At 41.1% G+C, this 11,082-nt stretch overlaps 1 protein-coding gene across 1 annotated transcript in view; it reads left to right on the top strand.

The window, feature by feature from the left end:
• Window positions 1–11,082, top strand: part of WNK1 (WNK lysine deficient protein kinase 1) — a gene marked incomplete at its 5' end in the record, with an annotated part of 99,873 nt that overhangs the window by 82,801 nt on the left and 5,990 nt on the right. Inside the window, 7 exons of the mRNA XM_008949455.1 lie at window positions 608–694; window positions 1,375–1,444; window positions 2,734–2,813; window positions 3,331–3,493; window positions 3,532–4,006; window positions 4,787–4,989; window positions 6,520–6,714. Coding sequence (XP_008947703.1) covers window positions 608–694; window positions 1,375–1,444; window positions 2,734–2,813; window positions 3,331–3,493; window positions 3,532–4,006; window positions 4,787–4,989; window positions 6,520–6,714 — 1,273 coding nt within the window. The remainder of the gene's footprint in view (window positions 1–607; window positions 695–1,374; window positions 1,445–2,733; window positions 2,814–3,330; window positions 3,494–3,531; window positions 4,007–4,786; window positions 4,990–6,519; window positions 6,715–11,082) is intronic.

Genomic DNA, 11,082 nt, shown 5'->3' on the forward strand with positions numbered 1-11,082 from the left:
AAGGCAATCCGTCCAGATAGCCTCTGTGAGAGAACTTGTGTTCTTTGTGTTGTGGTTTTTGAGTTTGGTGGTTGTGCTTTTTCATGTGTTTTTTTTTGTTGTTTTTTTTTTTTTTTTTTTTTTTAAATTTTACATAGTTGTTATCCCAAACCTTGCCTTATCCATGCCTAGTTTGAAATTAGGGACATATTTTTGAATTTTTCTATGATTATTTTTTTTTCCTAGTTTACTTTCTTCAAGATTTTAGGTAATCCATAACACAAATTATCTCCATTATCCTCCAACCAAAAAAATGTAGAACTTTGAGGCTTGCTGCATCTTTGCGCACTTCACGATAACTTCAGGAAAAATAAAAGTTCCAGTTATGCTTGTACTCCAAATGTGTTGCTTAAACTGCTTTCAGTCTTACTGTGCTATGTGTGTTAAATGTAATCATGTAGGAAGGGAGTGTGATGGTTGAACTCAATCTTAAAGGTCTTTTCTAACCTCAATGATTCAGTGATTCTGTGATAGCGATACAGAAGCTGTACTGACTACTTTAAATTTTATTTATTAAAATGGCTCTTTCTCCTGAGCTGGGACAGCTGTTTACTCTTTCCTTTCTCAGTCCCAACAGCCACTGGAAGATCTGGATGCTAAGCTGAGAAGAACTCTTAGTCCAGAGACTGTTCCCGTGACATCTGCTCCTGCCTGTGTACGTTTGCAGTGTTGGCAGTTTAGTAGTTTTTAAAAACTTGGTGTTCTCAAGGTTGTGCTCTTAGGTCACTGACTCAAATATCACTACACCAGTCTTTTTTAGGAAAAATAGAACTGGAGCGTCATCTTCCAGTTTGTGGGACTGAGTCAACAGAAATAGGAGAAATCTGTATGTTGCAATAGATTGGGTATTTCTGGAGGCTGGCTTTGGTATTAATTCTTAATCCAGCTTTTCTGATGGTGTCATTAATGTCATCAAACTAGAAAAGAAAGTGGCTGTGGAATAAAAAGAAAGGGCACTAAACAAACAGTAGATGATGATGTCAGTCTTAATTTGGGAAGGATGTTTAAAGTGCAGATCTGAAATTTTTAAAGACTATATAATAATAACCTTCTAATACCAAATGAAGGTAATGATTGACTTAGGGATATCGAAGTGGCTACACATGCATTACTTCTGCAAAGCAAAAGGAGGTATTCTACTGACAGCCTGGGGGTTGTACAGTGTGCAAAATCTCTTGCTGATGTTGGTTGCTTTGGAGGTTAAAAACTTCGTTTACATACTTTGACCTGGGTGGAAATAAAAGATTATGTAACATGCAGTATGGTGAATTTGTTGCTATTCAATGGAAATGCTGAGGGATTCTAATTTTATTGTTTCCCTCCTTGAACCTGTAGTCTGTGCCCTCAGTAGCATCTACAACGGTTACCGGGCCGGTGTCCACAGCAACACAGTCTCTGAAGGATGGTAAGACAGTCTTGATTAGTTTAGCTAGTTTTTTAGACTGGCAATTTGTAAGGAGATAGCCTTTTTTTAGCAAGGCATACAATGGCAATTCCTTAAGGGTTGTATTAGTTTTCAGTAACTAGACTGACAGTTTCCACTGTAGGCCAGGAAAGGGGAATAATACGCGCATATCATAGTAACTCACTCAAAGCTGTCCAAAATGCTAAATTAAGACTTGCAAAGAATCTCAATCTACTAAAAATTTGACAAGTAGTCGAAAAACCAGACTCCTTTCTGGCTGCTTTAGAACAACTGAAGGTTTGACTGCATGATAAACAGTTGAAGTCTTCAGCGATCAATGACTTTCAAATCTAGATGTGTTCGGTTTTTGCAAGGAGGAACCAAACAAGTTGCACAATAGTCTGAGACTTTCCTGTCAGTATTCCTCTAATTCTTTTAATTCTTAAAATTTTCCTTCTCTGAGATTGTTAATGTGGTACTATAATTATTTCTGAACTCTCTAGTAAACATCATTTAGCTTGCATGTACCTCTGGAGTTCAGTGATAAACATTCAAAAGCTAATAAAACCAGTAGGAAAATATTCTCATCCTGGTATGCTGGCAGTGAACTATACCGTGGAGCTCCTTTGTCTGCTAGAAAATGAGTTTGGTTTTGTCTGCTAAGGTTCAGAAGGTAAAAGTAAGCAGACTGGGAAGTTGCTTAATAAACATGAAAAGCTGTCCAATTGAACCAATTGAACAACAGTGTTTTTTCTCAGCTTGTAACCTTTTACTGCCAGTGCATACAGCAACAAATTTAGAAGCTGACATCTAGGAATCCAGCTCTGAAAGCTTCAGATAGACTACTTTGGGTAAACATGGTTTATAGCATTTCTTCAGCTTACCCTTTTTCTACTAATTGCTCACAGCATTTCTGAAATTTGGGTAGTCTCTGTGGGTATTGAACTAAAATAAGCTTTTTCGTTCACAAATTTCAGGTTTTGTTGTGTGGGGGTTTTTTTAGCTTTTTGACATCTCTGTTTGAAATCAGTGTGCTGTTCTTGCTGCTGTCTAGAAGTCCACTTTTAGCAAGTATACTGTACAGGGAAACTTTAGAGAAAAATACTTCATTTTAGCATTTTGGTTTGATATTCTATATGGTAAAACTGAAAAAAAGATCAGGTTCCATAAATCCAAAGGCCTGTTAGGAGTGAACTGACAGTTGAGTTTGAAGTAAGTAGAAAGAAATGGTTGGAGTTCAAATTATTTGTTGCTCATGTTCTTGTTAATGCTGCTGTCCTTTTCCCTAGCCTCAGCATCCTGTGGTGGAGAGAGCAGTGCCATGGCCACCACAGCAGGGGCCAGTGTCCTCAAGATGGGGCGGTTTCAGGTAGGAGATGTTAAACGGATGGGGTGGTTGGTACAGGATCTCTGAGGAGCTCATGCATAGTGCCAGCTCGATGTGGCTCATGGTGGACTTTTCTGTCAGGAGGAAATGTCCATGTTGAGCCTGTGCTTTGTGCAGGTGCTGTTTTACACTAGATGATGCAGGTCTAGAGCTGTGAATACAGCATTTCATCACATCAGGCCTTAGCTGTGTAACTCTTGGCTTTGGTCTTTGATGTTTGCTGCTTTTTGGCTAACAGTACTGGGATGTTCACTTATGTACTGTTTGTGAAGGCAGTCTCCTCTGAATCTACTGTCTGTTTTTTGGAGTTAATCCTCTGGATTGCCTAGAAGTAATATTTTTTTCTGGCAGTGTGTTGCTTGGAGGGAAGTAGTAGCTTGGTTCGTGGCATACCAAAGAAACAAGTTTTTTTCCCCTCTCAGATGTGTATTGCTAGTAAGGTAAATAAGTGTCATGTCAAGGAAGAACTAAAGTCTGTGTGACTGCATTTCTATTCTAGGTATCCGTGGCAGTAGATGATGTGCTGAAAGAGGGTGACAAACCTGAAACTAAGCTGGTGCAATTTGAAACGACCTCCACTGATTCTTCATCTCTTTCTGGCAGTAGCCCAGAGAGTACCCTGGTTAAGCAGGTGGGCAGTCGGAAGAGTTGGGCAGTCGAAAGAGCGAAGCTGTCACTGACTCTTCCCTGGATGTGGTAGATGGCATTCCTCAGACAGTTCCTGTGCTGCAATTACCAGTAGATGTTGGTCAGCCTACTAAGGTTGGGCGCTTTCAGGTAACAACAACAACGGATCAAGTGGGGCGCTTTTCGGTGTCGAAGACTCAGGATGAGGTCAGCTGTGCAGAGAAAGAGCCAATGACTCTTCCTCTCTCTGTGGGCTTGGAACAAGTTGCCTCTTCAGCTTCAACTCCGAAGAAAGATTTGGAGTCGAGACGGTCTCCACACATGAACGGTCCGTCCTCTGAACCGGAGGCCATCTTCTTAAGTGGGATGGCTAAGGATTTGGATGATGGCTCAGGGAGCCCAGACTCTCTCCAGCCCCTGGGGTCGAAGATCAGCCTCCCCGTTCAGAGCCTTAGCAACTCATTCAACTCTTCCTACATGAGCAGTGACAATGAGTCGGATATTGAAGATGAAGACTTGAAGCTGGAACTCCGCCGGTTACGGGAGAAGTAAGGCTTGTTTCCTTGAGGTCATCTATGAAATCTGTGTAGCATGCTTCATATGAATTTCACCAATACTTTACCCTTCACAAAGAACAAAAGTAAACTTTGTTAAAAGACAACCTTGCTAAGTGTTGGGAGCCATTGTCAGCGTTGGTGGGGATGTAAACTTCTTAAGTGGGAAAGTAGTACACAATTTTAACAACAATGTATGCACGGATTTGCTGTGCTTGATTTTCTAACACGTAACCTTGTTGTGTGTGTTTATATGTAGCTTGATAGCTGTGCTGTGGGTAAGACTGCAGATGTATAGAAGCTTTTGCACACCAGTGAAGTTTAGTAGTTAAGAGTAATAGCAGTGTCTCATTTGAAAATGACACAAAGTTCTGCATTTTGAATATGCTTTTCTAATGCTTCTCCTTTCCTGAAGAATCCTTGTTATCTAAGAAAAAAGATTTCAGAAGTCGAGCAATTTGACCTACTAATTTATTTACATGGAAAGTTGAATGGTTTTTTTTAGAGCAGCTGCAATTTTAAATCTTACGTATGCAACTGCTCTGAAAAAAACACTAAGGCAGTACACATGTGGAAGTTTCCAGAGGCATAAGACTTGGAAAGTGGGTGATCTGCCTATTCCTGTAGCATTTAAATGCTGAATGACTTGATCTTCCATTTGAGCAGCACTGGAGGGGAGGGATTATATGCATGCAAAGATATCTATATCTATATATATACACACACACACACACACACAGTTTTTGTAAGTCGTACTCTTTTGTAATTTGTTAGGCACCTTAAAGAGATCCAGGAGCTGCAGAGTCGCCAGAAGCAGGAGATTGAGTCACTGTACATGAAATTGGGAAAGGCCCCACCTGCAGTGATTATTCCCCCAGCTGCACCCCTTTCAGGAAGGAGGAGACGACCTACTAAAGGAAAAAGCAGCAAGTCCAGTCGTAGCAGCTCCCAGGGCAATAAGAGCCCTCAGCTATCGGGTAAGATAGCCAATATGTTAAGGAGATTTTTTTAAGTGAAAATTCTCTTAAGTCAGAATAGCACAGCCTACAGGAAAAAGGTGATGTTCATAGAAGGAGAAAACCTTTCTTTGCCATTAGCTCTGCTTGTCAACTTCCTTCACACAGTTTATGGAGAGACACTTCAAGAGATCAAGTATTTTGAAGGCACTGCTGCAAACTGCAGTGAGATATCCTAAAACCCATATGTAAAAGAAAACATGGTTGCATTTTTAGAATAATAAACTTCAACTGAAAGAAATGAGAAGTGGTTCCTGTGGTTCTTATGGTTCTTCTGTAAGACTCCACTTGTTCTTTCCCACCTAATACTGACAGCTCCACATTCAATCTGACAAAAATTTGAAAAATTCAGCTGTAAGTCCTTTAAAATAACAATGGTTACTACTGCTTTGTAGAAATAGAAGCAAGAATAAAAGGAGGCTTGGCTTTCTGTTAATTGCAATTTGAGAAGTGTTTCCCCATGTGTACTTCTGTTGTAATGCACAACTATCGTCTGCACTCAAAATAGACATCCTCAGTATTTTGAGTAGGTATTCTCATTCTTAGATCTGTCTTTGTTTTGTTTTTGGAGGGGTGTGTCTCAGTTCCCCTACTGCGTGGATTGCTAGATCATTTTTGAAATTACTGTTTAGTAGTCTTACTTGTGACTTCTGCAATTTACTGAAAGTTACTGTAACACTGTTCTGTAAGAGCAGTTTTAAAATTGTGACTTGTATTTTTTTAGAGATCTAGTCATAGGGCTCTGACTAGGAAGAAAAGTCTAAATTTACAGTCTGGGGGGAAACTTCAAAATTTCTTTTTTAGATAATCTGCTCTTGTTGCCTCCTGAAGCTGATTTTGCAGAATGGGGCTGGTCTCTTCAGTCATCTTCAGATTTTGCTTTTTTTTCCTACTTTATTGCCAATGTCCTTACAATTCAGAAAATTAGTAACAGTTGGTGGATGTTAAAGTAGTGTGTGTTTTTGGTTTGGTGGTTTGTTTGTGTGCTTGTTTTTTTTGTAAGGGAGCTGCAATTTTGTTATACTTACAAACTGAGAAACAGTTTCAATTGTCAAGGCTTCGTTTCTTACTAAAACTTTTTTTGTAATAAACAGAACTCAGAAAAGTAGTTCTGTTTACTGTTTGAATGGCATGGATGTCAGATGCTTCCTGGGTCATTGCAGATGGCTCTCAAATTCTGTGACATTGTGTAAAGCATGTTGGAGAGCCAGCAGTGTGAGCAGAAATACTCGCTACTGCTTCCTGCACGTTCACTTTGGACATTTCACATCGTGCTGCAATTTCTGTATCCAGTCACCCTGGCTACTCACTTCTGTTTTGTTATGTGACAGGGGAGCTGTGTGAGAGCATTACTTGGTAGTGACTTCACTCCCTAGTAAATGTTCCAGTCAAAGTTGCCTCTCTTTTTCTCCTGTCCCTTGGGAACAATAACAGAAGCTTAAATTATGTGGGGAAACATTGAATGACTTTATGCCTTCCTTCTTCTTCCAGGAAATCTGTCAGCTCAAAGTGCACCATCAGTCTTGCCCCCACAGCAGACTCTTCATCCTCCTGGTAGTGTGCCAGAGACTGGGCAGAACCATTTGTTACAGCCTCTCAAACCTTCACCTTCTAGTGAAAATCTCTACTCTGCCTTTACCAGTGATGGTGCCCTTTCGGTACCAAGCCTTTCGGCTCCAGGCCAAGGTAAGACTTGAAATGGAATTGGTGTTGAGTCTTGCACCTTTGTTACTGTGAACAAATATTCAACTTGATGATGCTTGATTTTTAATACGTAGTGTAAACTGGACTGGTAGTCTCCAGCCTATGCTTGGAGGCTGGTAAGGGGTTTTTTTGCAACTAGTTTTTTACCTTCTCACATAGGTGAAGCGTGAGGTTGTTGAAGTGATGAGTATAGAGCTCATGGCCCTGTCTGCTATAATGAAAGGAGAACAAAAGATTGCAGTATGGTGGTGGCAAGCAATGTTCTGATGACCCTGGGGGAAAGGTAGTGGCTGAAAGGATGAGGAGGCAGATGAGATTGGGCAGGTCAGAAGTGTGAAGTGAGAGTAAGGAAGAGGCTGAGCAGCTTTGATGCTAACAGATAATTGAAATGGTAGGAAACTTCTGAAGACTTTTAAACTTCCAAATTGCTTTGTCTGCTTCTGTCAATGGATTTTTCAAGAATAAAAGGTAAAAAGGGCTCCCGTTCTGAAATGGAGTTAAAGAATTATCCTGGAAAGAAGAGTTAGTGTAGGAGGATGGAATGGTAGGAAAAATAAATTTGATGATTTACTCAAGTTGTTGAAGTTGTGGATTGCTTGATCCAATGATTTCTCAAACACAGCTCTGATTTATTTGGTAGGAAGGGCTTTTTTGCTTGCCAGTCATTAAGGGCATGATAGCTTGATTCCTTTACTTCTCTGAACATATTTGTTCCATTTTTTTTTTCCCTTGAATGGAAAGCTTTGCCATAGACTGGTTGAATACATCAGTTCTAATGTTGTTTCTCCTTAAATTTGAGATGTAAAGACAGAAAATGGAAACGAACTTTTTGGAAGATTTTTCTCTACAGGTTTTCTTAATAAATTGCTTCAAGTATTTTTGGAGCTACTTGAATCATATCCCTGTATCTAGAGTTGTGCAGTACCATTTTATAATTGGATACACTTGCCAGGATTTGGCTTTCCTATAGATTACAACCTCATTGCTGGGTTTACATACTGGCGAGTAACACTGCACGTTTGGCCTAACATCTGGAGGGAGGGAGTCTCTTCACTCTGGTTGTTGTCTACATAATCTCTGGTTCACACTTTGAAGCTTATTCTTGTGTGTCACGTTAATGCATTTCACCTTCCCAACCTCAAGTTGCTAACATCTTGTAGTGGTGTTCTGTCTCTCTGCCTCTCCTTTCTGTTCTTCCTGTTCTTGTTTTCTCACAGGCTGTGCGAAGTTTAACTGTGCTTCTGAGAGAGTGACGTTCAAGCCTGGTGGCAGGAGGACCCGATTTCTGAGTACGCCCTGCTTGGCTCTTTGTGTGTAACACCTTTAATCCTTCCTTGTCTGTTTTTTTGTTTCGTCTTTTTGTTGGTGTGTGGTTTTTGTTTTTTTTTTTTTTTCCTGCTGCTTGGATCTGTTTCATGCAGCCCATTCTCATCTGCCACCTTGTATTCCCTCCCATCCCATGGCTCAGCTGAGCTGCTTTTAGAAGTTTGGGTTCTCATGTTAGGTATTCTGTTGTTAAACTCAGAGTCAAGCACTCATTTTCTCTAAGCTTTGGGTGGGAACTTCCAGGACAGTTCAGTGTCATGACAGAAGCTGAGGAGAGTTAGCAAGTTGTGGGTGCATGGGCATTTTCTTGTGGCCTGCCTTAGTAATTATGCTTCAGCATATGTTAGCTGACATGAGATTTGGAGGGCAGGTACTCTTTCTAGTGGAACAGTGAGGAAGATATACTTTCCAAATTATTCATTTGTTGGACACTGCTGTAACTGATGGGGGGAGTAAATTGACTTCCTTCAGCAGTGCTTGCTGTGCAAGTTGGATGTGTGTTTGCATGTTCTCAGCACTAGTGCTGACTACAGTGCAGAGCATTGATGCCACCTGTAGGCAGTTAATGTTGACTTCTTATGCTCATTAGCAGATAAATAGCTAAAGATTGAAGTGTTGAGGGTTTTAAAAACATTTTCAGAATATTGTCAGGCAAATGCAAAAGATTCTTACCTACTAATGGGCCTAGGTTTAGAATTTTTTACTGTGAATTGGAGATGCACTAAATGTGCAACAAATAGCAATAAAGGTGGGTAAGTAGACATCTTCAGACGTCCTGTCAGCCTTCGAGTTACCTTGCAGCTCTTCTCAAAATCCTTTTGTTTGTACTCTTACATTAGGCTAGACTTACAAGAGAGCCTCAAACTTCTGATGTGATTGAAGTAATGACACGCTTGAGCTGGGGCTGCTGATGTGATGCTTTTTATTGGGAGTGCTACAACGGCTCCCATGCTGCTTCTGCAGGCTGGACTCTCTAAATGTCTGACATTTGTTTCCCCTCCCTCTGGAATGGCTTGACATGAGAAAGCTTTAAGTGCTGTAAGGAGACCTTCAGTGGCTGCACTGCATGACAGTACCACGCACCTGTAGCATCTGTCTTGCCACAGTTGGCAGTAGCATGGCAGTAGCACAGCAGAGCCAGTTGCGTACAGGAACTGGGCCTGGCCTTCTGCAGAGACAGCTGCAATGTAACCAGCTCCACCCTCTGACAAGGGGAGTGAGTCAGAAGGAGGGGGAAGTTTTTTCCTGGCTGTTTGGTTTTAGAGTGGTACCTCTACTCCACATTGTTAGATTTGGGGATATAAGTACTAATGGTATTTAATTTTTCAAATGGAGCAGCTTTAAATGTTTCTGCTAGGTATATTAACATGCAGATGTATAGTAACATGTCTGCAGTTTCAAGACTTGTGGCTCCTTTCGTGGGGGAAGCTAAATTCTGACCCAAGTTAACTCTTTAAAATCATCTTTAGTCTGGCCTATCCTTTTTTGGGTGGAGAACACAAAGAGCAGCCATTCTGTTTCTAGAATTGACACTGAACTGAATATGTGAGAGTATAGTTTACTTATAAGGCCTTGGCTTGCTGCAGATTTACCATCATGTGGCTCTGAGTACTTTGGCACGTGTAGCTCTTGCTTATGGGACTGGTGCAAAGTGTGATGGTTTCTTTTGAAAAACGTGTTGTAGCTGTCCTGTAAAAGCAGGTGGTACTTGGCATGGCACAGCTTGGCCTGGCAGTTGGCACATTGCAGGTTGCTTGCTTCCCAGAGTCTTGTCCTTGAAATGTTATTGCAGATTGTTGTGAAGAGTGACAACTGGAGAAGATGCTGGGTTAGAATCAGCGATATTGAGGAAACAGTGCAGTAATTGATGCTTTTAACTGTGCAGCTGGAGAAACAGAGTGGTACAGCTTGGCAGGGAATATCTAAACCTAACTAAACAAACTAAAGGCACTTGACCTATTGAATACATTTTTGTCATGTTGTTAACTGGTTGAACTTTGATAGTTATAAAATGCTTCGTACATCTTGACAAAAAGGGAAGATAGCCTTGCTTCTCCTTTAGTGATAACAGCCAGTTGTGACAGTAATGCCTCCTGGCATTCTTTACTATGGTGTGGAAATTCTGAAGAATAAATGTAGGAGACTGACCTGTTCTCTTTGTGCAAGTACAACTGATTAAACTGTCAGACCAGTCTTTGGGTTTTTCCTAGAATGTCCCAGTAGTGACTACAAGAGCCCTACTGTGCTGTCTCCTCTGTTTCTCACCAAGCTTTTTGTACTGTTTGCTGATACTAAACATTTCTCACTGTTTCTCTTTAACAAATTACTCTCTCTTTGTGCTTCAGGGAAGATGGTGAAAAAAGTCTGTCCTTGCAACCAGCTCTGTAGTAATTATCTTATTTGTTATCTCCGATTCCTGATTGTAAAGCCTATTCATCAGCTTTTTCTGGTCACTGAAGCCTTACCTCCCTGATTCTGTCTCCAGCACAGCATCTCTCTGTCTATGTTTTGCCCTCTAATGTGCACTTTGTCATTAGTATATGAATAGTCTGGCTGTTGTTCTTGTGGACAAGTGGAGGGGGGCAGAACCTCACCTTCACTGTGGAACTCTTTGCTCGTCACTAATGAGAGCGAATCGAGCATCGGGGTCAGTTGCTCGTGTAATGTGCTAGAGTTGTACCTTTGAGCAGCTGGTTTGGTTATGGATCTGATGGGCCTTGCCCACATTGGTGGTGGACCCAATTGCAGACACTCCTTCAACATTTTAAAAGACTAGGAGTTAAGCTATCAGAGATCTCCCGCATGTCTCCCAAAGCAAGAGGTGCTCAGAAAAGCCTGTGTGCGCTCATGTAATTTATGACTGTTTCAAAGGTGTTTTTTGACTGCTGGTTTATGGGTGGAAAAATAAAAGGGCAGAATGAAGGCATTATAGGTAGCGGGCTGGAGAGAGAGGCCTGTTTCACTTCAGATCCTTTGTGTCAGAGCAGAACAGGGGATGGCTGCTGTGACCGAGCAGGGATGGGG

This window comes from Merops nubicus, unplaced genomic scaffold, assembly GCF_000691845.1.
Source record: "Merops nubicus isolate BGI_N331 unplaced genomic scaffold, ASM69184v1 scaffold11301, whole genome shotgun sequence".
Taxonomy (NCBI): Eukaryota; Metazoa; Chordata; class Aves; order Coraciiformes; family Meropidae; genus Merops; species Merops nubicus.